General features: G+C 45.6%; 1 protein-coding gene across 1 annotated transcript in view; it reads right to left on the reverse strand.

The window, feature by feature from the left end:
• LOC107397085 (multimerin-2) overlaps positions 1 to 23,719 on the reverse strand; it is a 75,656-nt gene that overhangs the window by 48,030 nt on the left and 3,907 nt on the right. The window contains exons 2-4 of the mRNA XM_015976982.3: positions 4,918 to 5,040; positions 3,853 to 3,959; positions 3,516 to 3,578 (exon numbers count right to left, since the gene is read on the reverse strand). Of these exons, the coding sequence (XP_015832468.3) occupies positions 3,516 to 3,578; positions 3,853 to 3,959; positions 4,918 to 5,040 (293 nt within the window). The remainder of the gene's footprint in view (positions 1 to 3,515; positions 3,579 to 3,852; positions 3,960 to 4,917; positions 5,041 to 23,719) is intronic.

Raw genomic sequence — 23,719 nt, forward strand, 5'->3', positions numbered from 1 at the left:
TTCTGCTCTCCCCACCTATTCCACCTTCCTCAGGATCCACTGGTTTCCCTCTTTCCTATTCACTCTCTCTCTTTCTTAACATTTTTTCTTTTAAATCGCAATTGCTTATTCTTGCTCATTTTAAATATATTTTTTAACATTTTTGAAATGCTTTTTTATATTTATACAATTTTTATATTTATTGTTTTTGTGAAGCACCTCGTGATTTTTATCTTGAGAGGTGCTGTAGAAACGATATTTTCTTCTTCTTCTTCTTCTTCTTCTTCTTCTTCTTCTTCTCAGTGGTCACCGCCTCTCGCACCGTCTTTCCTCCTGTGGCGATCCGGGTGGCGTGCATCCGCCTCATTAAGCGTCCATTCCCAGTCATATAAAAGTCTTTCCCGAGACCTCAGGATCAAAGCCTTTCTTCTCTGTCTCCTTTTAGAAGAAAGAGCCTTCGGCTATTTTAAGTTAATATGGTGAAGGTATGGATTGGTTCGTCCACTCTGGGTAGATTCAATCACCTCCTACCATTGGAATGGAAATGTGTTCCCCAAGTCAATAAAAGGAGTATTTTGGTGTTGTTAGGGGCATTTCATTTGGCTGAATTCCTCCTGGTTCCTGATGTATTGAACCTGTACTGATGTGGACTCATTAATAAAGTTTCTGATGTCAAAGAGTCTGCCTCAGGGAGCCTTTCTCCGGAGCTTAGTCATCGGCTGATTCAAAGGTGGCAACCCCTGGCTGAATTCCCCACACAAGCAAGTTCTTATCAGCTGAGCAGAGCTACCAGGGGGACATGGTCAATAAGCATGCCTCTCACGTGTGCGGGAGCAATGCTGTTCAGGGCAACAGTGGTACAGGAGTTAAGTGCTTGCCCCATAATCGGAAGGTTGCAGGTTTGAGCCCCGCTCAGTCTGTCGCTGACGTTGTGTCCTTGCCTGCTGGTGGTGGTCGGAGGGACTGGCGGCGCCAGAGCTTGGCAGCCTCGCCTCTGTCAGTGCACCCCAGGGCAGCTGTAGCTACATCGTAGCTCCTCCCCACCAGCATGTGAATGTGTGTGTGAATGGGTGAGTGACTGATTGAGTCGTAAAGCGCCTTGGGTGGTTCTAGGACTCTAGAAGGCGCTATATCAAATACAGCCCTTTGACCATTTATATCCAAGGAGTGGGATTTTAAAGTTAATTCTGAATTGGATCGGAGTGGAGGGAGGCCAAAACTGGGAACCGCAATTTTTGTCACTTTGGCTTCACATTTGGCAGCTGGAGATTGCCCCTTTGTTACTACATCACAGTCATTCATCCATTCACATGCTGGTGGTGGTGAGCTACCATGCAGTCACAGCCCTGAGGCACACTGATGGAGGTAGGCTGCTGTACACAAGGTCCCTCTGATCACCACCAGCAGGCCAGGAGGGTAACACGTCTTGCCCAAGGACACGACTGCCTGAGGCTGGAACCTGCAACCCTCTGGTCACAGGGTGGGCACTTAATTCCTCTGCCACTGTTACCAAAGTCTTCGTCTTCGTCTTCGTCTTCCTCCGCTTATCCGGGTCCGGGTCGCGGGGGCAGCATCCCAATTAGGGAGCTCCAGGCCATCCTCTCCCCGGCCTTGTCCACCAGCTCCTCCGGCAGGACCCCAAGGCGTTCCCGGACCAGATTGGAGATGTAACCTCTCCAACGTGTCCTGGGTCGGCCCGGGGGCCTTCTGCCGGCAGGACATGCCCGAAACACCTCCCCGGGGAGGCGTCCAGGAGGCATCCTGACCAGATGCCCAAACCACCTCAACTGGCTCCTTTCGATCCGGAGGAGCAGCGGTTCTACTCCGAGTCCCTCCCGAATGTCCGAGCTCCTCACCCTATCTCTAAGGCTGAGCCCGGCCACCCTACGGAGGAAACTCATTTCGGCCGCTTGTATCCGCGATCTCGTTCTTTCGGTCATTACCCAAAGCTCATGACCATAGGTGAGGATTGGGACGTAGATCGACCGGTAAATCGAGAGCCTGGCTTTCTGGCTCAGCTCCCTCTTCCCCACGACAGATCGGCTCAGCGTCCGCATCACTGCAGACGCCGAACCAATCCGCCTGTCGATCTCCCGATCCCTCCTACCCTCACTCGTGAACAAGACCCCGAGATACTTAAACTCCTCCACTTGAGGTAGGACCTCTCCCCCGACCCGGAGGAGGCAAGCCACCCTTTTCCGGTCGAGAACCATGGTCTCAGATTTGGAGGTGCTGATCCTCATCCCAGCCGCTTCACATTCGGCCGCGAACCTACCCAGCAAGAGCTGAAGGTCAGAGCTGGATGAAGCTAGGAGGACCACATCATCCGCAAAAAGCAGAGACGAGATTCTCCTGCCACCAAACTCGACACACTCCACACCACGGCTGCGTCTAGAAATTCTGTCCATAAAAGTGATGAACAGAACCGGTGACAAAGGGCAGCCCTGGCGGAGTCCAACCCTCACTGGGAACAGGTCCGACTTACTACCGGCTATGCGGACCAAACTCACGCTCCTCTGGTAAAGGGACTGAATGGCCCTTAACAGAAAGCCACCCACCCCATACTCCTGGAGCGTCCCCCACAGGGTGCCCCTGGGGACACGGTCATAAGCCTTCTCCAAATCCACAAAGCACATGTGGATTGGTTGGGCAAACTCCCATGCCCCCTCCATCACCCTTGCAAGGGTATAGAGCTGGTCCACAGTTCCACGGCCAGGACGAAAACCACATTGCTCCTCCTCTATCTGAGATTCAACTATCGATCGGACCCTCCTCTCCAGTACCTTGGCGTAGACCTTTCCAGGGAGGCTGAGGAGTGTGATCCCCCTATAGTTGGAACACACCCTCAGGTCACCCTTCTTAAAGATGGGGACCACCACCCCGGTCTGCCACTCCCTAGGAACTGCCCCCGATGACCACGCAATGTTGTAGAGACGTGTCAACCATGACAGCCCTACAACATCCATAGCCTTGAGATACCCAGGACGAACCTCATCCGCCCCCGGGGCTCCGCCGCTGTGTAGTTGTTTGACTACCTCAGCAACTTCTGCCCCCGAGATCGGACAGTCCATCCCCAGGCCTCCCAGCTCTGGTTCCTCCTCGGAATGCGCATTGGTGGGATTGAGGAGCTCCTCAAAGTATTCCTTCCACCGTCCGACTATAGCCTCAGTTGACGTCAGCAGCTCCCCATCCCCACTGTTGTTACCAAAGTGTTTATGTTTTTCTGTAACAAAAAAATCTGAGTTTTAATGTTCAGTTGCTCCAACGTGATAAACGCTGTATGTCCTTAAATCCTTTGGCTGAACTCTTAGTGCAAAATATTTAACATTAAACATTTAAATTTTCATGCAATCTAACTGATGAAAGCCGCAACAGACAAACGGACCTGCAAACAAATTAGTAAAATCTGATCTGGGTTCAGTCAGTAATTCTGCAGCAGCTGTTTTAAATAAACACAACGCCCTCAGGGAGTCTCTGAAATCAGGATGTGTGTCAGGTGAGTTTTCGTTTTGTTTCCTAAAGCTGTCTGATCCTACCTGGTAACTGGACCTTGGCTATTCCTGGTTCTGATCCTCCAGAATCCAGCTGATGATCAGAAACTGACAGAAAAACAGAGTCAGCTGTAAACCAAACTGAGAACCTCTTTACTTCTGGTAAAGTTTCCCATGCTCAGAGACAATCTGGACCACATTAAGTCTCAGACTCCAACAAAGACAAACAGAACTCTAAAGAGGTGCAACCGGAGCATTGGGCCTGCATTCAGCTGCTCACAGCAGTGTGACCTGTTCAGGTTAAAGATCGTCTGTAATGGTTCTGAGACATCAGACTGAGTCCAGGATTCAGTTCTATAGTGAGATCCTGGTTGTGACCCACCTTCTTTCTCACAGTGTGGACCCGTGTGTCCCGGACAACAGCGCCAGATCAGAGATGTGACGACGTCCGGCCTCATCCTGTAGATCGGCCGTGTCGACAGCCTATACCTGAGTCCAAACAAACAAACCAAGGTTACTTTTAGCTTCTTTTCCCTCAGACAGAACCAGAACACAACATAGAGCTGGAAAGAACCAATCAGCAGTTATGACACTGGATCAGTTTGTTAGTTTGAACTCAGCAGTTGTTTGATTCCAGCAGCACATCTGGATTATCGCTCCTAATCTGTTTCTCTATTTGAGCCTACACACTGCAGATGATGTTCACAATAAAAATCCTTTCAATGACATGTTCCATGTTGGGAGTAATGCATTAAAGTATAACAGCATTACTAACAACATTCTTTTTTAGGTAAAGGAGTAATTAATTAATTACTACTCCCATTGTTGCAACGCCGTTACCGTTACTGGGCACATGTAAAGTGGCACCTTGCAATCATGTGGTTGAACAAAGCGGAGCAGTTTCAGGCTTTCTGACAGCCACAGTAGCAGGATTCCCCCAGTGTTTAATTAGCCAGGCGACACGACAGGTTTTTTGTTGCGGCGGTCCCTCGTTTATCGCTTGGATTACGTTCTAAAAATAACCCACAAAAGGTGATATCCTTGAAATAGCCAGCTTTATTTTTTACAATTATTATAAATGTGTTGTGTGGGGATCACACTCCTGAGCCTCCCTGGTAAGGTCTATTCAGGGGTTCTGGAGAGGAGGGTTCATTGGATTGTCGAACCTCGGATTCAAGAGGAGCAATGTGGTTTTCGTCCTGGCCGTGGAACACTGCAGCATTAATTTTAATCTGCAACACTCTCTCTGTGAGGCAACACTGCTACCAACCATACAGATGTTTTTTTCTCACAAATTTAATTTAAAGAACTCAGCAGTCTGCAATAACATCAGAGTTACAGAGTTATTTGTGCCATAAAACCTGAAAGATACAATAAAAATATGCAAAAACAACAACAAAAAGAAAAACGCCAGTAACAATAACACTAAAAATTAAATGTTACTCACATGATCTGCTGGCAGCTTGGCGACCCGTCAGAACACAGTCTCTGATCCTTCACAACGTGAGTCTTTGTTCCAGAGTAAACAGGCACCATCAGCACACGTGTGTGCTCAAACGCACAGTGGTTCCTACACACACACACACACACACACACACATACACATTTTTTTCTTAGAATGTAGACATATAGAGAGGTCAAGACCAGGCCTTTTGAAATCTGGTTGTTATCTATATTTTTCTTAGCTTTCTTTGAACTAATTAATTTAAATTTTCTTTTATCTAAATTTTATCTCATTGGTATTTTATTGGTCTCACAAATGTCCATGTTCGTATTTTGCTTTCAATGTTTTTATGACTTGCTACTTTTATCTTTGTTACTTTTCTTGTCCAGTGCCTTGGGCCCCTTTGAGGGTGGTGGAAAGCGCTACATGAATAAAACTTGATTGATTGATTCAAATATGTGTGTGTGTGTGTGTGTGTGTGTGTGTGTGTGTGTGTGTGCGTGTGTGTGTGTGTACTTGTCTTTATATTAACTATAATATAAACCCAATCACTGTATTGGCCCAAACATAGGACCCCCCCCCCCCCCCCCCCCAATTAAAAGATGAACCCTCCCTTTCCAAGACCAACCTTTATAAAAACACAAATAATCACTTTTTAAATAAAAACTACTGTGTTTTTATTGAATTTTTGAGAACAAATACTGAGCAAAAAATACTGTTTTAATTCAAACTATCAGAACTTTGCTCACATGTGAAATCAAAAGTTAACATTACACACTGGTGAAATTCATCTCTGCATTTGGAGCAGTGAGCTGCAGCTGTGGTCGCATTAGGGAACTATTTGGTTGTCTAACCCTCCAATCCAACCCCTTCAAAGCTCAGTGTCAAGCAGGAAGGCATTGGGTCCCATTTTTAAAGTCTTTGGTAGGACCCAACCAGGATTTGAACCCTGATCTCCTGGTTCCAGGGCAGACACTACCACTAGGTCACTGAGGAGGTAATGAGGCGTCTATTGACAGACGTCCTCTGCCTCACTGTGTTCACTGTCACTGTATCTCTCCTGCTGCGGTCAATGTGTTGTCTTTATTTTCATGACCGTTTACATTGGCAGACTCTCACTGAAGGCATCAAAACTATGAATGAACACATGTGTAGTTATGTACTTAACCAAAATAGGTGAAATAACTGAAAACATGTTTTATATTCTATTTTCTTAAAAATATCCACCCTTTGCTCTGATTACTGCTTTGCACACTCTTGGCATTCTCTTCATGAGCTTCAAGAGGTAGTCACCTGAAACGGTTTTCCAACAGTCTTGAAGGAGTTCCCAGAGGTGTTTAGCGGGCCAACACATGCAAACACACGTGCGCACACGCAGTTAAATGTCTTAAATATATTGTTTGCATTACTTTTCTCTGGTTTCTCTGATGGTGAACTTAGTTCCTAGAACTATGTAGTCAGAAAGTGCCTATAGATGTTATGTTCATCAAGAGCAGCTGTGAGTTGTTTAGCCACAACCTTTTCCAAGATCTTGGAGGTGAACGGAAGTTTAGAGATGGGTCTGAAGCTGCTATGGAGAGAGGCGTCAAGACTCCGTTTTTTTAAGAAGCGGGTGGATTACAGCGTTGTTAAAGTAAGCAGGGACCTGACCAGAAACCAGAGAAGCATTAATTATAGAGAGCACGCTAGGACCGATGGACTGAAAAGCACTTTTAAACAAAGATGAGGGTAAGATGTCGAGGGGGCATGCAGAGGTCTTCATAGAGTTAACTAGTTTGGTTAACTCAGGCAAAGAAACAGGAGCAAAGCTATGATGGGCCTGGTTGGAGTCGGGAGAGGCGGCAATAAGGCTGAAGGAGAGATGCTAGATCTAACATTATTGACTTTGTCCACAAAGAAAGACAGAAAGTTCTCACAGTCTGTAACAGAGTGGATGGAGGCTGTAGGAGAGGCAGGAGAGACGATACTGCTGATGGTGTCAAAAAGCACCTTGGGGTTCCCTTTGCTCTGGGACACCAGGTTGGAGAAATAGGAAACCCTGGCGTCTCTGACTGCAGAGTTAAAGGATGTCAGAAGATCCTTTAGATGCAGCAGATGGATGTGGAGATGGGTTTTCTTCCACAACAGCTAGGCCTCTGCCACGTCCAGAACCCTGGGGCTGGCTAACGATGCAATGAGCGTGCGCGTATTTACCGCTTGGGCAGTGTGGAGCGGTGGAGAAACTCGTTTCAAAAACAGAACCGACAGGAATACAGGTGCGGGTTTCTATTAGCAACAGGGGGGGGGGGGGGGGGGGGGCAAACACAGCGAGAGAAACACAGAGGGACCTGATTGATAGTAAAGTTTTTGAGCTAAACTGCGGGACAAGTGTGGGTGATTAACCTCCTCATTAGAAAAACTTTGGGTGTTGAAACACTCACATCCCCACAGGTGCAATACCCGTGAATGTACTGAAACTATAACAAATGTGCATAAAAGAACAGATAGGTGCAGCCTACTTACATTGTTTGTCTTTCTAAAAACAGTAATTTCTGCTTGTCTTTTTCGCCTCATCCTGCAGCAACCACTTTGGCGCCTCTGGAGTCGGTGTTTGTTGACATCATGCTGTAATCAATGCCACTGGAAAAAGGAGCATCAAGCTTTCAACCTCGATTTTGTTTTCTTTTTTGCCTTATAAGTGGGGGGATTGATCAGGGTCAGTCTGACTCTGGGGGGGACATGATCCCCCCACCGTCCCCTACCCTGTCTGCGCTAATCAGCGCTGAGCAGCGTATGTCACACTGCAACACTCATAAACAATGAAGATGTGTCTGAAGCGGAGTTCGCTACAGCTCGTCCTTTGTTCTAAATGAACATGTCTTTAAAACAGGAAGTAGAAGCGCTAAAAGCCTTTCTTCAAAGATGGATGTTTGCACCTTCACCAGACGCCATTTTTGACTACAGCTAAAAAACTTCAGCATTGCGGACGTCACACACCACAACGTTCAGTTTCTCATAAACAACGAATACGGGTCTGAAGCTAGGTTTGCTGCGGCTCTTTCCTCTATTCTAAATTACTTGAATGCCTTTAAAACCACAACAAGTAGAAGCGTTAAAAGCCTTTCTTCTAAAAAAAAGATGTTTGCATCGTCGCTAGATGCCATTTTTGACTATACCTAAAAAGCTACAGTGTTGTACGGTACAGTCGGCATTTCCGCCTTTTTTATGATTGGTTATTTTTGAGCTGGCTAGTCCTGCCCCTCATGTGCCTCTCGGCCTGTGAGTAACCAGACTACTTCTCTGTGTAGAATTAAACAGAGGACAAGTCTGGCAGGCCAGGTTAGCTTTCCGGGCACATCCAACAGGGAGAAGACCTAAAGGAAGACCCAGGATAAGCTGGAGGGACTGTGTTTCTCGACTGGCCAGGGAACGCCGTAGGATTCCCCCCGAGGAGCTGGCCCAAGTAGCTGGGGAGAGGGAGGTCTGGGCCTCTCTGCTTATGGCTACTGCCCCCGTGACCCGACCCCGGATAAGCTGCCGAAAATGGATGTATGGATGGAAAAAAACCTTGTCATATATTCTGGTCAATATGATAACTTTTAGTTTAGATTAATTTGGGTTAGGGTTAGGAATAGAACCCCATTGGTGAAGGTTAGGGTATGGGTCAGGCATAGTGGAGTCACTAATATGAATGGAGATCCACACAAGGTAAGGCAGCTTTATTCAAATAGCACATTTCATACACAATTCAATGTGCTTTCTATTAGCAAGAATAGCAAGAACATTAAAATCACTGTGACAGAAAATACAACTTAAAAATAAAAAGAAACAGACAACGTTAATGGGTGAGCAGTTACAGTGCAGAATTTGCAGCATAAGAACATTTATTCAAAGGCTGATGAAAACATGAAGGTTTTCAATTTTGATGTAATAGTTACTAGAGTTGGGGCACATTTGAGGTCATGAGGAAGCTGATTCCACCTGTAAGCAGCATAGTAGCTAGAAGCAGCTTCACCCTGTTTGGGTCTGACCCGGGGTTCTAGCAGCTGACTGTTTCCTAGGGATCTCAGAGCCCTGCTGGACGTGGAATGAGATCCAACATGTATTCAGGCCCCATGCCATTGTTGTGGTTTACTGGTAACCAGTGTAGAGATTTAAGAAGAGGAGTGATGTGCTCAGTTCTGTTGGTTCTTGATAAGACTCTCGCCACAGCATTCAGGATAAGCTGCAGTTGCATAACAGCTTTTTTGGGAAGACCTGTCAAAAGACCACTGCAATAGTCCAGCCTGATGGAGATGAACACATGAATGAGTTTATCTAGGTCTTGTCTGGACATGAGACCCCTGAGTCGTGCTATTTGATGAAGATGATAAAATGCTGATCTAGTTATATAGCCTTAATGTAACCAGTGAAGCTCAGGTTTGAATCAGTTATGACACCAAGATTTCTAACCTGCATCTTTGGCTTTATTCCGCTGGAGCCAAGTTGAGCAATAACCTCCATCCTATCCTTCTTATTTCCAAAGACAATAACTTCAGTCTTGTCTTTGTTTAACTGGAGGAAGTTTGACTGCATCCGGCCACTGACTTGCTTCAAACACTGATAGAGTGAGGCTAGGGGTAGATCTGGGTGTCATCTGCATAACTATGATAGGAAATATTGTTATTGTTTATGAACTGACCCAGGGGGAGCATGTAGACATTGAAGAGCAGTGGTCCAAGAAATGAGCCTTGGGGAACTCCACATGTCATGGTGGTCAGCTTTGATTTGTGACCACCAATGGAGACAACATAACCATTATCTTCAAGATAAGATTGGAACCAACTATGGATGGTGCCTGAAAGTCCCACTCAGTTTATAAGCCTATCAAAAAAGGACAAAATCAACAGGTCCTATAACACACAAGCATATAAATATGCATGCATGTGTGTGTGTTAATGTCAGTGTTTCCTGATGTTTAACTTCTGCCTCCTTAACTCTACATTCATGTTTCCCCCCAGAGTTTGCTGCAAGAGAATTTCTAAACACTGTGTGTTTCCTGTAGAGCTCTGGCTGTTTCTGCTGCTCCGTGTTGTTTGGCAGTGCTTCCTTCATCCTCTGAGTTTGTTTCCTTCTATAAAACACATTTCTGATCTTTTTTGTGGCTTCTATAAACCAGATTGTGCTGATTTATTAATGCTTCATTCTGCGGCCATTTCCTTAAATCTCCTCCTGTTTGTTTATTACAGCAGTGAAAACTTGAAACATGTTTTTTGTGTTGAACATGTGATGTGAATTAGCTGTCTCTCGATCAGTTTAAGGGTCTAGATTTGTTTCCCGGCTGTTTGAAGATTTCCAGAAACAGAAGGCAGAAATAAACAGTAAAAATATGAAAAATCTTTTCTTTAGCAAGATTTCTGCAGCTTTACTGAACCCGAATTTACTACAAAAGGAAGAGGAAGTAGAAAATGGATGGACGGATGATTATTCTTCCATTGTTTCAACATGCAGACTCAGAAAAGCCTTGTGTCACTTCCTGTTGGAGAGCTGTGAGTCATCATTCTAATGCATTTCCTCTTCAGAGGAAGTGGTTTTTCCTGAAGCTGTTCCAAACCTTACCTCGATGGTACCTTCCATTTAACATCCACAAACATCTCATGAATAGAAATGGCAGAGTTTTAGATGCATCAAAGTCTGACTAAATGAAATAATTCATGTAAAAGAGTTAATTTAGTCGTTTGGGTGGACTTTAATTTTCATTAAGACTTAAAACTTTTTGTATATGTTTAATATGCATCAAGTTCATTTTAGCCCTCATGAACCACCAACGTCTATAAATCACAAACATGTTCTCCACCTGCCGAGCTAAAGTCTGTCCTGAGCCACTTCACTGGTGATGATGGTATACTTGCACAGAAGTCAACATATTTTTGAATTCAAATGAAAACATGTCTACTATAATAAAAATGGAATAAAATCCTAAGCCTGTTTATTTCAGATCTGGACATGAAGAGAACTGCTGAAGGAGATAAAGTGTGAAGCTTTGAGTTTGTAGACCTACATCCTTTATGTGTGCCCGGTTCGCTGGAGTTAGAGCAGTGTGATCATCAGGGGCGGCGCTAGGCCCGGCTACTTGGGCTGAAGCCCCGGATGTTTCATGAAAAGCCCTGGATCTAAATCGCGGAAGTAACATGCAGTACCAAAGTCCAACAGAGAGGGAGCAGCTGGCAGTAGTTTGTATACAGCCTGCCTGAGCCTCCACCACTGAAGAAGAAGCCCTTCAGCAGCCGGCTTCTTCTACAGTCTCTGCCTGAAACGCATGAGTGAAGATGGACATAAGGACGTTTTTTTAGACCAAAAGTACGGCGACAGAACCCCAGCTTTGATGAGACTGGTGTTGACTCAGGTTTGTGAGTCTTATTTGAAAATATTTGTTGTGCTGCTGGTTTGCCTAAAGTTAGCTTACTATCAGGTGAAGTGGTTGGAGAAAGAAAGGGAATATTTACTATCATCTCACACTAAACACTAACAGGAACAATATTCTGCCCTGAATATGCTTAATATGTAGCTTCAGATAAAAATTATGTGGTACAAGACAAATATATATGATGTTGACTAGTGTGTGTCACGTGTGTGTGCGCGCGCGTGTGTGTTAAGCCCTGGATCTTCTTCAGTCCTAAATCCGCCCCTGGTGATCATGTTGCTGATGAAGCAGAATTGAAAGAAAATAAAACCCTTTCATGCTGCTGTAACATCACACTTTTTAAACTCCCAGCACCGAAAGACGCAGCAGAAATCCCCACAACATCCTAACTCACAGTTCCTTGTGGGGTTGCCAAGTGTCCCATATTAGCCGGGATTGTCCTGCATTTGTTTCTAAATCAGATTGTTCGGTACTGAATGTCTCTTGTCCCTTATTTTAGAGCTGCTTTATGTGTTTATACAGCACACGGTTGAGTGAAGTCCTGAGCTCCCACTGCCCATGAACACACCCCAGTACATGTAAAAATCATATGAGTCGGACATCCTGTTTTAAGTTTAGGAATTAAAAATACAAGAGGGCATGGGAACGGGAGTGGGAGGTGCTGCTGGAACAAAGCGTCTCACCGGTCTCAGAAGACGGTGGGAATAAGGAGTAAAATAGTTTATAGTTTTTAATACAGTTTCCAGCCCAAAACAGAAGACTTGAAAACAGTTGGCATGAGCAGAAGTGCTCATCAAAAATTCTTGGCTGATGTGAACAGAAGAGCGGCGGGCAGCATGTGAACTTCGTAAGCGATCCGCTTCACGGCGCTTCGCAGCTGATGTGAACGAGGTGTAAAGGAATCATGAGTGCCATTTTAGAATGTCTTTTTTTCAAACAGGTTTTTGTATTTAAAAAAAAAAGGTGATGTCCATTGAATTAAATGTCATGTTGTAGTTCGGATTAATTTATCAAGTAAGGCCAATAGTTAGCTGGCTCGTTTAAAACATGTAAGGTTTTTGCTAAGTCACAGGTGATCATCTTTAGAAGCTGTTACAGGTCATTATTTAGGTTATTCACAACAGACTGGGCCCAAAATCTCCATTCTGGGAGACAGCAGTCCTTGGGCCACATCTAATTACTGGCACATGGGCTTCATCTAATTCCAGGAACAGTCTTCAAACTGAGACATCCATAACCCAGTTCAAACTCCATCAATTTGGTGAAGGAGTCAGAAATAACTAAACACTACAATATCTAACGTGAGCTGTTAATTATACATATATACACTGAATAATTATAATACTAGAAACTTTGCTGGAACTCTAGCAGCTAAACTACAGCATAAGCACTCACATGCTAATCTGAGTTCCAACTGCTACAAGGCCTGATACTGATTTTGATACTGTGGACCATGACATCCTTCTGGACAGACTCACAAACTGGGTGGGACTATCAGGCACAGTTCTTGGCTATCTCAAAGGCAGGGACTATGTTGTCTCTATTAGGGACTTTCAATCAAAGTGGATCATCATGACATGTGAGGTCCCCCAAGGCTCAATTCTAGGACCACTATTCTTTAACCTCTATAAGCTCTCCCTGGGTCAGGTCATACTTAATAACAGCATTGCCTATCATAGCTATGCTGATGACACCCAGCTCTACCTAGCCTTATCACCTAGTGGCTATCGTCCACCGGACTCACTTTGTCAGTGCCTAGAACAAGTAAACAACTGGATGCAGTCAAACTTCCTTCAACTAAACAAAGACAAGACTGAAGTTATTGTCTTTGGCAACAAGAAGGATAGAATGGATATTATTGCTTAGCTAGATTCCAGGGGAATAAAGACCCAGATTAGAAATCTAGTTGTTATTATTGACTTCGGCCTGAGCTTCTCTGGACATGTTAAGGCTATAACTAAATCAACATTTTAACACCTTCATCAAATATCAAGAGTCAGAGGTCTCATGTCCAGACCAGACTTTGAGAAACTTATTCATGCTTTTATTTCTAGTCGGCCGGACTACTGCAATGGTCTCCTAACTTACCTTGGCCTGCCAGACTGCTCCTCTGTTTAATTCTGCACAGAGAAATGGTCTGGAAACTCTCCTATTCAAATAACCCCACTGCCTGAGAATTCTAACTGAGCCAATCAGCGCTGAGTTGCGTACGTCACACACAATAATGCTGAGTTTGTCGAACACGTTGACTGAAGTCGCTGCGGCTCTTTCCTCTGTTCTAAATGACTCGGACACGTCTTTAAAACAACAAGTAGAAGTGTTAAAAGCCTTTCTTCTAAAGAAAGATGTTTGCACTGTTGCCAGACGCCATTTTTGACTACAGCTAAAACAACTACAGTGTCGCGGATGTCACACACAGCAACACTGAGTTTCTCATAAACAACGGAGACAGCGGCGGAGTTTGCTGCGGCTCTTTTCTCTGTTCTAAATGACTTGAATGTCTTTAAAACCACAACAAGAGGAAGCGCTGAAAGCCTTTCTTCTGAAAAACAAAATAATGTTTGCGCCGTTGACAGACACCATTTTTTTACTTAAGCTAAAAACTACAGCATTGTGCGGTACAATTGGCATTTCCGTCTTTATTCTGATTGGTTATTTTTGAGCTTGCTAGTCCCACCCCTCATGTGCCTCTCTGCCTGTGAGTTACCAGACTCTCTCTCTCTATGCAGAATTAAACAGAGGACGAATCTGGCAGGCCAGGCTACTCCTAACTGGTCTTCCGAAAAAAAAAAAAAAGCTATGAAAAACTGCAGCTTGTTCAGAATGCTGCTGCTAGAGTCTAAACAAGAACTACGAGAACGGAGCACATCACTCCTGTTGTTAGATCCCTACACTGGTTACCAGTAAACTACAGAATAGATTTCAAAGTGCTCCTACATAGTTTATAAATCACTCAATGGCATGGGACCAAAATACATGTCCGATCTCATTCCTGTATATACACCCAACAGGGCTCTGAGATCCCCTGGAAACAATCAGAAGGTGGAACCTCGGGTCAGAACAAAACATGGTGGAATATGGAATCAGATTCCTCTTGACCTCAGATTTGCCCCAACCCTAGTGTTGTTTAAAACAAAACTAAAAACCCTCAAGTACTCATCAGCATTTAAATGAATTGTTTATCTTGCGTCATCTCCACTTTAATCTGCGCTTTAAATTTGTCTTCTGCTTTATCTCCAAACTGTAATTCCATTTGTGTGTATTTTAACTTGTGTTTTTATGTGTTTTCATATCATGTCCTGATAATTGTAAAGCACATTGAATTGCCTCTGTGTTTGAAATGTGCTCTATAAATGAAGCTGCCTTGCCTTGCATGATGCTTTTATAACCTACAGCCACAGCACGGCTACGTAATATGGCACATCTGGACTCAGCCAAATATAATTTGTACTTGTGCGTGTGTGCGTGTGTGCGTGTGTGTGGTTGCATATGTCTGTTAATGTTTTTAACCTGTTATGGGAATCTGGGGTCATTTTGTAAAACACTTTGAGTAGCACTTTGTTTGAAAAGCGCTTTATAAATAAATCTGATTGATTGATTGATTGATTGATTGATTGATTAACTTCAGCTATGGGCTATGGCTAATTCAAATTCAATCATTTTGAGCAGAAAATGGCACAAGACTGATGTTTTTATGTTGAATTTAGAGTTTTTAAAGAAAATGCACCAAAATGACAAAATAATGACTAAAAAAAAGGAAACTATCTTTTATATAGCTCCTCTCAATATAAAGTAACGAGGTGCTGCACAAGAACAAAAATTTAAAAGGAGATAAAAAAATGATTTAAACAAATGTGAAAAATACAAAAATTGTTATTTAAAAAATGTAAGCAAAGCGAAAGAGAAAATGAATAAGAAAGAGGTAAACAATGGATCCCGGGAAAGGAATAATGAGAACAGAATAAGGAGAGGGTGGTGATGAAGGTCACACCAAAGCCAGTCTGAACAAGTGAGTCTTCAGCTGCTTTTTAAAGGAGACCACTGAATCCACTGATCTCAGGCTCAGGGGGAGAGAGTTCCAGAGTCTGGGGGCCACAGCAGCAAATGATCTGTCACCTTTGGTCTTTAGCCTGGTGTGCTGCACAACCAGTAGGCTTTGATCACTGGACCTCAGGGATCTGCAGAGGGTGTAGGGACTGAGAAGATCACCAATGTAAGATGATGCTTGTCCATTTAAGGCCCTAAAGACCAGAACCAGGATCTTGAAACCCTGAAGTTGACCAGCAGCTGGTGAAGCTGGAGGAGAAGCGGGGTGATGTAGGTATACTTTAACGATTTAGTCAAAAGCCGGACTACACATGTCTAGTCTACAACACAGTTAGTTGGACACTCATTTATTCAGTTTATCAGAAAATAAAAGGTGAATTTGTTGTAACTTGGTCTACAAGCCAAGACGTTCTCTGTTCAACCCATCTTTCAGAATATATTAAATGAGTAAATTTTGTCTTTGTGATGAGCTCACATTACTTAGTTATCTAAGTAAGATTCTTCGGTTTTTTCGTACCTGCTGACAGTTTTGACTTCAGTGCTCAGTCGAAACTGTCAGCAGGTATGAAAAACATCTTTAAAAAACATGTTTGTCTTACTAAAAGAAATAAAGTACTGTTAACTTCTCTCATAATGTTTATACTATTGCTTCTGTCATGCAAACCAGATGAGGTTAAACTCCTCGTCAATGTTTGCATTTTCAAACTGCTGTATGATTCCATAGCCACAGATGTCCTGGTATCTATTGTAATGCCCACTCTCTTTGCTGACTCAAGTTGACTTTTCAGTTTTCTTTTGCCGACTGGTACAAGTTTGGGATGACTTCTTCTGTAGGCCGTTTGTGAGACACCATAACATAGCGCAGCTCTGCTAACTTAATTGGACGCTCAAAGCCCTCGTTTTCAACAACAGAAAACGGGCACATATCCTCGCAAATGAAGCCCGCTATCGCCTCAGTTGTTACGTGAGAACATGTAGAATTAGCTGGTAGTTGTAGTGTAGAGTTTATTCTGTTGCAGCCCAGTGAACGGCTTCAACGAGAGATCTTGGCGATGGGTTCTTTATGATTGGCTGTATTTCTGGAAAATTTCACCCCCATTTGGCTTGCCTTGTAAATCACTTTGCTTTTATCAAGTGGACCTTTCCTTCCTGAACTAAAACTGCTGCTGCAGCTTAGAGTTTCGGGTGTTTTCAAAACCAGCACTAATGTTGCTGCTAGTTTCTGATGCCATGTCGTTTTAGTATCTTTATACCTAGCACACATGCATGACTTCAATGACAAGACGGTGGGGTAGAGTTTGCCATGGGAACAGACAGCTGTAGCGTCCAGCAGTGGTCAGTTTAGGCACTGTCTGACCTTTCACCATCTATTCAACATCTGGTCAGAAAGGAGACACAACATTGCATGTGTTCCCTTTAAATGAGTCTGCTTCACACCAGCTGGGATTCAGACTCTGCTAGTCTGAAAGATAAACAATAACTCTCTTTTCCCAAGGTCCCATCTGGCTGCCTCCACAGAAGACTCCAACTCCAGCTCAAATCAGTTGCTAAGTTCAAGACCTATAATCTAGATCAGTGGTTCCCAAACTTATTTAGCCGCGCACCCCCTTCTATGTCCCGACCATGTTGACGCACCCCCAGCCCCACATCAGGGCATGGCTATATATATATATATATATATATATATATATATATATATATATATATATATATATATATATATATATATATATATATATACATATATACATATATATATATTACCTGTTCCCATCAAAGAGCCATTATTACCCATTTCCCACAGTAAAGAAAACACCGCAGCAGCCGCGGCGTTGTGGGCGGGGCCTACCCTCAGACAGCAGAGCGCTGCTCACAACAGGTGGCAGCAGCCGTTACCGGTCGCTCGTGTACGTCAAAGCTATCTTTCATAAGAAGATAATCAATAAAACGATGTATATAAAGTGGATCCAGAAGTTGTAGCCCGTCTCTGCCGACAATATTTTGATATTTTTCACCCTGTTGGTGGTTTTACTGAGCAGGTACCACTTTTGTCATACGTTTCTTTTTAAAACATATTTAGACTGTTCTGAATACAAATTCTGGCTCTGTCACGTTTGATTGTTGTAATTAAACTTTGTAGGTGGGGCATGTCAGAAAAGGATCCGATCATTTTGTTTTTCCCTCATTTACAGCGATAGAGATAATGGCGCAGTGCGCCTGGCTCTGGTGTTAATCAAGTTAAACTTGTAACAATTTTCACAAGAAAACAAAACAGTTAAAAGCAGGGCTTGTGCTGACCGGACAGTTCCCGTATTTGACCGTTTATTTTGACGGAGAAAGAATAGAAAGAATTACCCCGACGCATGCAGAAGAACTGACATTTTATTCGTTTCGCAAATCGCAGATGTAGCTAAATCACTCAAGAAATGATTTCCTTCTGAACATCTGAGCTAGACACCGCTCAGCGCAGCTCACTGCCAGCGCGTACATAAGGTGCACAGCGAGCTGAAGATGTGGAGACGGGCTTGGAGCGCGTTGCAGAACCAGAGCGCATGCAGGAAGATTCCTTCCACTGAAGCGAGAGTTTTCCAAACCCTGTCTCTCAGAGAGACTTGTCACTTAGAAAATGTTCCCTGATGATGAAACTTTGGCTGAATTGTGCTTGTTCCTGTCCCCAATGTGGCGTCTGAGGAGAATCCCAGAATCTCACATCGTCTTCAGCTCAGAAAGCGCCTATATGATTACGCACAAGCGTGACGCATCAACCCGGTCACACAGTAGACCGGGTTGGAACTGTTCAGGTTTACGCAGACAATCTTTACATTTAGAATTAGCTTACAGATGTAAAATTAATGCAGTAAAATATAAAGCATTTTATTTAAATATCCATTCATTATTTTACAAGCACAAAGAGCCGCATCAGATGGATGGAAGAGCCGCATGCGGCTCCAGAGCCGCGGATTGCCGACCCCTGAGCTAGGGCATGTGCGGAGGACACACACACACACACACACACACACACACACACACACACACACACACGCAAGCAAAATATACTTGTTTTCAATTACGTTTATTGGGCCCACTTACATTTTCTTAGGCCCACCCACAAATGAGTTTCTGGCTACGCTAGCGGTGACTTTTGACAGACTTCTCTGAGCTCCGCAGCCATTACACTTTTCACCTCGCGCACCCCCAAGCGGCAGCTCGCGCGCACCACACTTTGGGAATCCCTGATCTAGATAATCATTAAATAAACATTTGTTTATTACTACTTACAATAATCATAGTATAATGAAATGTTTCTTTAATCTGTGCACACTGAATGGATGTTATATCATGTATGGGGCGTCTAATTTGTAGTCATTTTAATAATGAATTTTTGATAAATCTCAACGAGAAACAGATATGGTAGAAACACACACCATTACTTTTCATTTAAACTGAAGTACAACATATGTGGAAAATAGCGTTTATAGCGCCGTTCAGGGGCCTGTGAGCCCACTGGAGGGGAGGAGCCCCAGGTTACCTTTGGTTGATGTGTTTCTCTCTGTTTTTGGCCTTTTTATAACAAATCTTAGTAGTTTTCCAACATCACTGAAGTCTGTTCTTTTTTAAATGGTTTCTTTTAAAACCATTTTGCTGTCTATAGTGATTTTGTTTAGATTTTTTCCAGAGTTCAGTTCAGTCATTTTGTGTCTGATTGCCTAACTGAGTCTCCTTCAGACTATGAAGCTGGATTATATGAAATAAATCTGACTGATGTTGATGTTTTAAAGTCAGAGAAGGGATGTTCCTTTTTCTTCTCATCCAACACAAACAGCCGCTCATGCAGTTTTATTAGAATGTGTTTCATCTCATACTCATCCTGAGGGAAAAAGGTCAAAGTCTGCAAGATTCTGGTTCTGAATAATGATGAGACCACAGGAGGTCAGAGAACTGGAGGATTCTGTCACAACAAGAAGAGATCAGCTGTTTTCCGTCTGACATCAGAACCTCCTGAGGGAAATTCTGAGGATCGGGTCCATCTGAAAGCTAAAAACTTGTGGGGGATTAAATGAAACGACAGGGTTCTGAAGCTGCTGATGTTTGTTTGACCTGAAAAGTTTGGATTTTCTGTCATTTCTGTTTCCTTTGTCCTTTATTTTTGTTTTGATAGCACTCAGGAGGTCACAGAGAATTTCAGATGTTGTGAAAGCACTTTATTATTACATTTATAGTAATTAAATGTAAAATATTTCTTATTAGATCTGATATTATAACAGCATCGTAAAAAGCCTGCCGGATCAGAATCAGGCCTCTCTCAAAAACAGCCAGGTTTGCAGTTACTGTTAAAGTCCATCTGCTGCAGGCTGGAAAGACTCAGCTTTACTTTCTAAATTGGTGTTAAGAACAGTAGCTGACTGATTTTTATGGAAGTTTAATGTTTTAAAGTGTATTCAATTCAAAGCTTTATTTATAAAGCGCCTTCCCTGTCAGGGAGCCCAAGGCGCTTTACACAGTACATAATAAATGTAAATCACAATCAGGGGTGGAATGGGACCAAATTTCAGCCCTGGCATTTGTATGAATTGTTGGCCCTCAGTCATCCCTCCCCATTGGGAAAGCGGTGAGGGTGGGGGGTGTTGCCACCTGCGGACTCGTCTCTAGGCCAAATGTGAGATCTAATATGGACTGGGACTGTTAAATTACAAGCAGGACCAGACTGCTGCGACTGGGAGCCCTGGTCTTCCAGATGAGCTCATTCTCCACGGGCGGAGATCAGTGGGACATTAGCCACATGCTAACACGGTAAAACAACTCCTACGTCATCGCTCTACCGCGTTTTTCTTGCTAAAAACGCCTGGAAAAACTGTTAGCTTCAGGTTACCATGTAGCTAATGTTCGGCAAACCACCAACTGTGGAGTAGTGTCGACCCAAGCTGGGCAAGCAGCCCACTGGGACAGTGCCACCCTGGAAGAAATCTAAAACAAAGACCAGGAGTTTAAAGCGAGAACAATACCAAACCGGAAGCCAGTGCTGAGAGGCCAGAACCGAACTGATGTGGTCCCATTTCCTGGAACCAGTCAGAAACCTGGCAGCGCTGTTCTGCACAACCAGTGTGTGTTTTAACATTTGGCTTTATTGATTGTTATTCAGTTTGAATATGTGAATTATTATTTATGATTACCTATGACAGCTGCTGTGCACCAAATTTCCCCATGTGGGACAACAACTAAAGTAAGCTAAACTAAACTAAGCTGAGCTAAGCTAAACACTGAGGCCTGACCAGCCATTCTATGGTCATTTATATCCATCCAACCATTTTATTACCCGCTTATCCATGCAGGGTCACGGTGTCAGAGTCCAAGCCCCCAGGCCGGCGTCTCCCAGCTGACCGGCTTCTGTCTCGGACCATTACCCAGCATGCCCCTCGCGGGGATTCCCTCCACGTTGCACCTGCGTCATCCATGTCTATATATGGAAGACGCCACACCGGCTCTTCACTCAGTCATCGTTCCACCGTGTTCCATGATCAGAGTATTCAGAAGCTAAGACAGTTAAACCTCCACCTTTCTAACTCAGACCTCATCCTCCCGTCAGCCTTTTCAGCATCGCTTGCAGCCAGCAGTCTCTAATAAAAGCTCTTACTCCCGAACCCAGTCTTCGAGTCTGACAGGATGACTGAGTCCATTAATCCAGCGGAGTTCGAGCAGATGAAAAGGAAGTTGGAGCAGGTTGTTAGCGAGAACGTTCAGCTCCACGCCCTGGTCGACCAGCTTAACACCAGGCTGAACTCCCAGACCGATCTCTCCCTGCAGATGTCTACTGCCGTCACGGCTCTCCAGCAGCAGGTTCATGCGCTCCAGTTGCAAGCCCTCACTCCACCAACGGGAGAGCCACACTTCAGTCTCCCGGAGAAGTGGAACGGAGAGACGGGGAGTCCAGACGGTCTGCTTGCTACCCTCGACATGCAGTTCGAGTGCCACCCAGGACGCTTCCCCACTGCGCGCTCTCGGGTAGCACAGCTCACCTCCCTGCTCTCCGGATGCGCGGCAGAGTGGGCTGCTGCGCTCTACAACTCCAAATCACCGGAGTGCAGCGACTACGCTGCATTCGTGGCCGCTCTCAGAAAGACTTTTGTTCCACCCAGCAGCGAAATGGGGGCAGACACACGACTCTTAAAACTCCGCCAGAAGGAGCGCTCTGTGTGCGCATATGCGTCGGAGTTCCGCACCATCTCCGCCAAGCTGCGGTGGGATGACTCTGCCCTCCGAGCCGTCTTCTTGGAGGGACTGGCAACCTACATCCGGGATGAGATGGCGGGAAAGGAGCTACCCCAGACCCTGGATGAAGTTGTGGATCTGGCGTTGCGCATGGATCAGCGGGTTTTGGTTCGGCCCAAGCCTCTCATTCGCCCATCCAGGGCGCCTGGACTTTTTCCTCGTCCCCCCACGCCTACTCCCGGACCCGTTGCCACTGAGGAGCCCATGCAACTGGGCCACCTTCCTCCGGAGGAGAGACAGCGAAGGTGGCGCGAGGGCCTCTGCGCCTATTGTGGTTCCCCCGACCACAGACGCATGAACTGCCCCCTCCGTTCGGGAAACGAAGGAACCCACTGAGTCTCGGGGTCGCTCAGCCTGGGTCACCTCCAACCCCTGCCCTTTCCAATCGGCTCCTTCTGCACGTCACCCTCCAATATGGCGAGACCTCGCTCCAGATGCACGCGCTGGTGGACTCGGGGGCCGCTGACAATTTTATGGATGTGGATCTGGCTGAACGCCTACGGATCCCCACTACCCCCTTGGAGAGGGTTGTACCAGTGACCACGGTGGACGGCAGGCCCCTCCAGCCTTACCCTGTCCAAAACCGAACGCAGTCTCTCCAGATGACAGTCCAGGGCCACCGGGAGACCCTCCATTTCCTGATTATCCGTGCTCCCTCCTCTCCTCTAATCCTGGGGTTTCCCTGGCTCCGCCTCCACGACCCACGTATCTCCTGGTCCCAAGCTCGCCTTCTGGAATGGGGGGCCCAGTGCCGGACCCACCTCTCTCCTCCTCCACCTCGACCTGACTGCCCGGAAGGTGGATCCGGTTCAGCGCCACCCAATCTGCCACCGCCCTATCGGGATCTGGCCGCAGTGTTCGATAAGCAGCGAGCCACCGCACTGCCGCCTCACCGTCCATACGACATGGAGATCAAGCTCCAGCCAGGAACCATTCCACCCCGGGGCCGCCTTTTTTCTCTCTCCCCCGCCGAGTCCAGAGCTATGGAGGACTATATCGACCAGGCCCTCCAGCAGGGTTTCATCCGACCCTCGTCGTCCCCAGGTGCTGCAGGCTTCTTCTTTGTGAGGAAAAAGGAGGGTGATCTCCGCCCCTGTATTGACTACAGAGGACTGAACAAGATCACAGTCAGAGATCGCCATCCTCTGCCGCTCCTCACGTCCGCCCTGGATGCCATCTCCCAGGCGCGGATTTTCACCAAGCTGGACCTCCGGAGCGCCTACAACCTGGTCCGTATCAAAGCTGGAGATGAGTGGAAGACGGCGTTCATCACCCCCACCGGTCACTGGGAGTACCAGGTCATGCCCTTCGGACTGTGCAATAGCCCCGCCGTTTTCCAACGCTTCATCAATGATGTCCTCCGTGACATGTTGGGACGGTGGGTGTTTGCCTACCTGGACGACATCCTGATATACTCCAAGTCAGAGGCTGAACACCACCACCATGTTCGCGCGGTCCTGACCCGGCTCCTGGACAACAACCTGTTCTGCAAGCCCGAGAAGTGCTCCTTCCACCAGAGGTCCGTTTCATTCCTGGGCTACCTGATCTCGGATCAGGGTCTAACCATGGACCCTCAGAAAGTCCAGGCAGTTAAGGACTGGCCCCTACCTACCAGCCTAAAGCAACTGCAGAGTTTTCTGGGTTTCTGCAACTTCTACCGTCGATTTATCAAAGACTTTAGCACCATTGTAGCACCTCTCACTTCTCTCACCCGACCGAGCCCTCCTGGTCAACCGTTCCGGCTCACCCCAGACGCCGTTCGGGCCTTCCACTACCTAGTTGCTCGTTTCACATCGGCTCCTATCCTGCGCCACCCGGACCAGGCAGTCCCTTTTGTGGTCGAGGTCGACGCCTCGGATGTCGGCGCCGGCGCCATCCTGTCCCAAGGCGGCCCCGACGACAGGCTACATCCCTGCGCCTACTTCTCCAGGAAGTTCTCCACCACCCAGCAGAAGTACGGCGTGGGGGATCGTGAACTGCTAGCCATAAAATGGGCGTTGGAGGAATGGAGGCAGTGGCTTCTGGGCACCACTCAGCCGTTCACCATCTGGACTGACCACCAGAACCTAACCCACATACGGTCCGCCAAGCAGTTAAATCCTCGCCAGG

Source organism: Nothobranchius furzeri, chromosome 12 (genome assembly GCF_043380555.1).
Source record: "Nothobranchius furzeri strain GRZ-AD chromosome 12, NfurGRZ-RIMD1, whole genome shotgun sequence".
NCBI classification, from domain to species: Eukaryota; Metazoa; Chordata; class Actinopteri; order Cyprinodontiformes; family Nothobranchiidae; genus Nothobranchius; species Nothobranchius furzeri.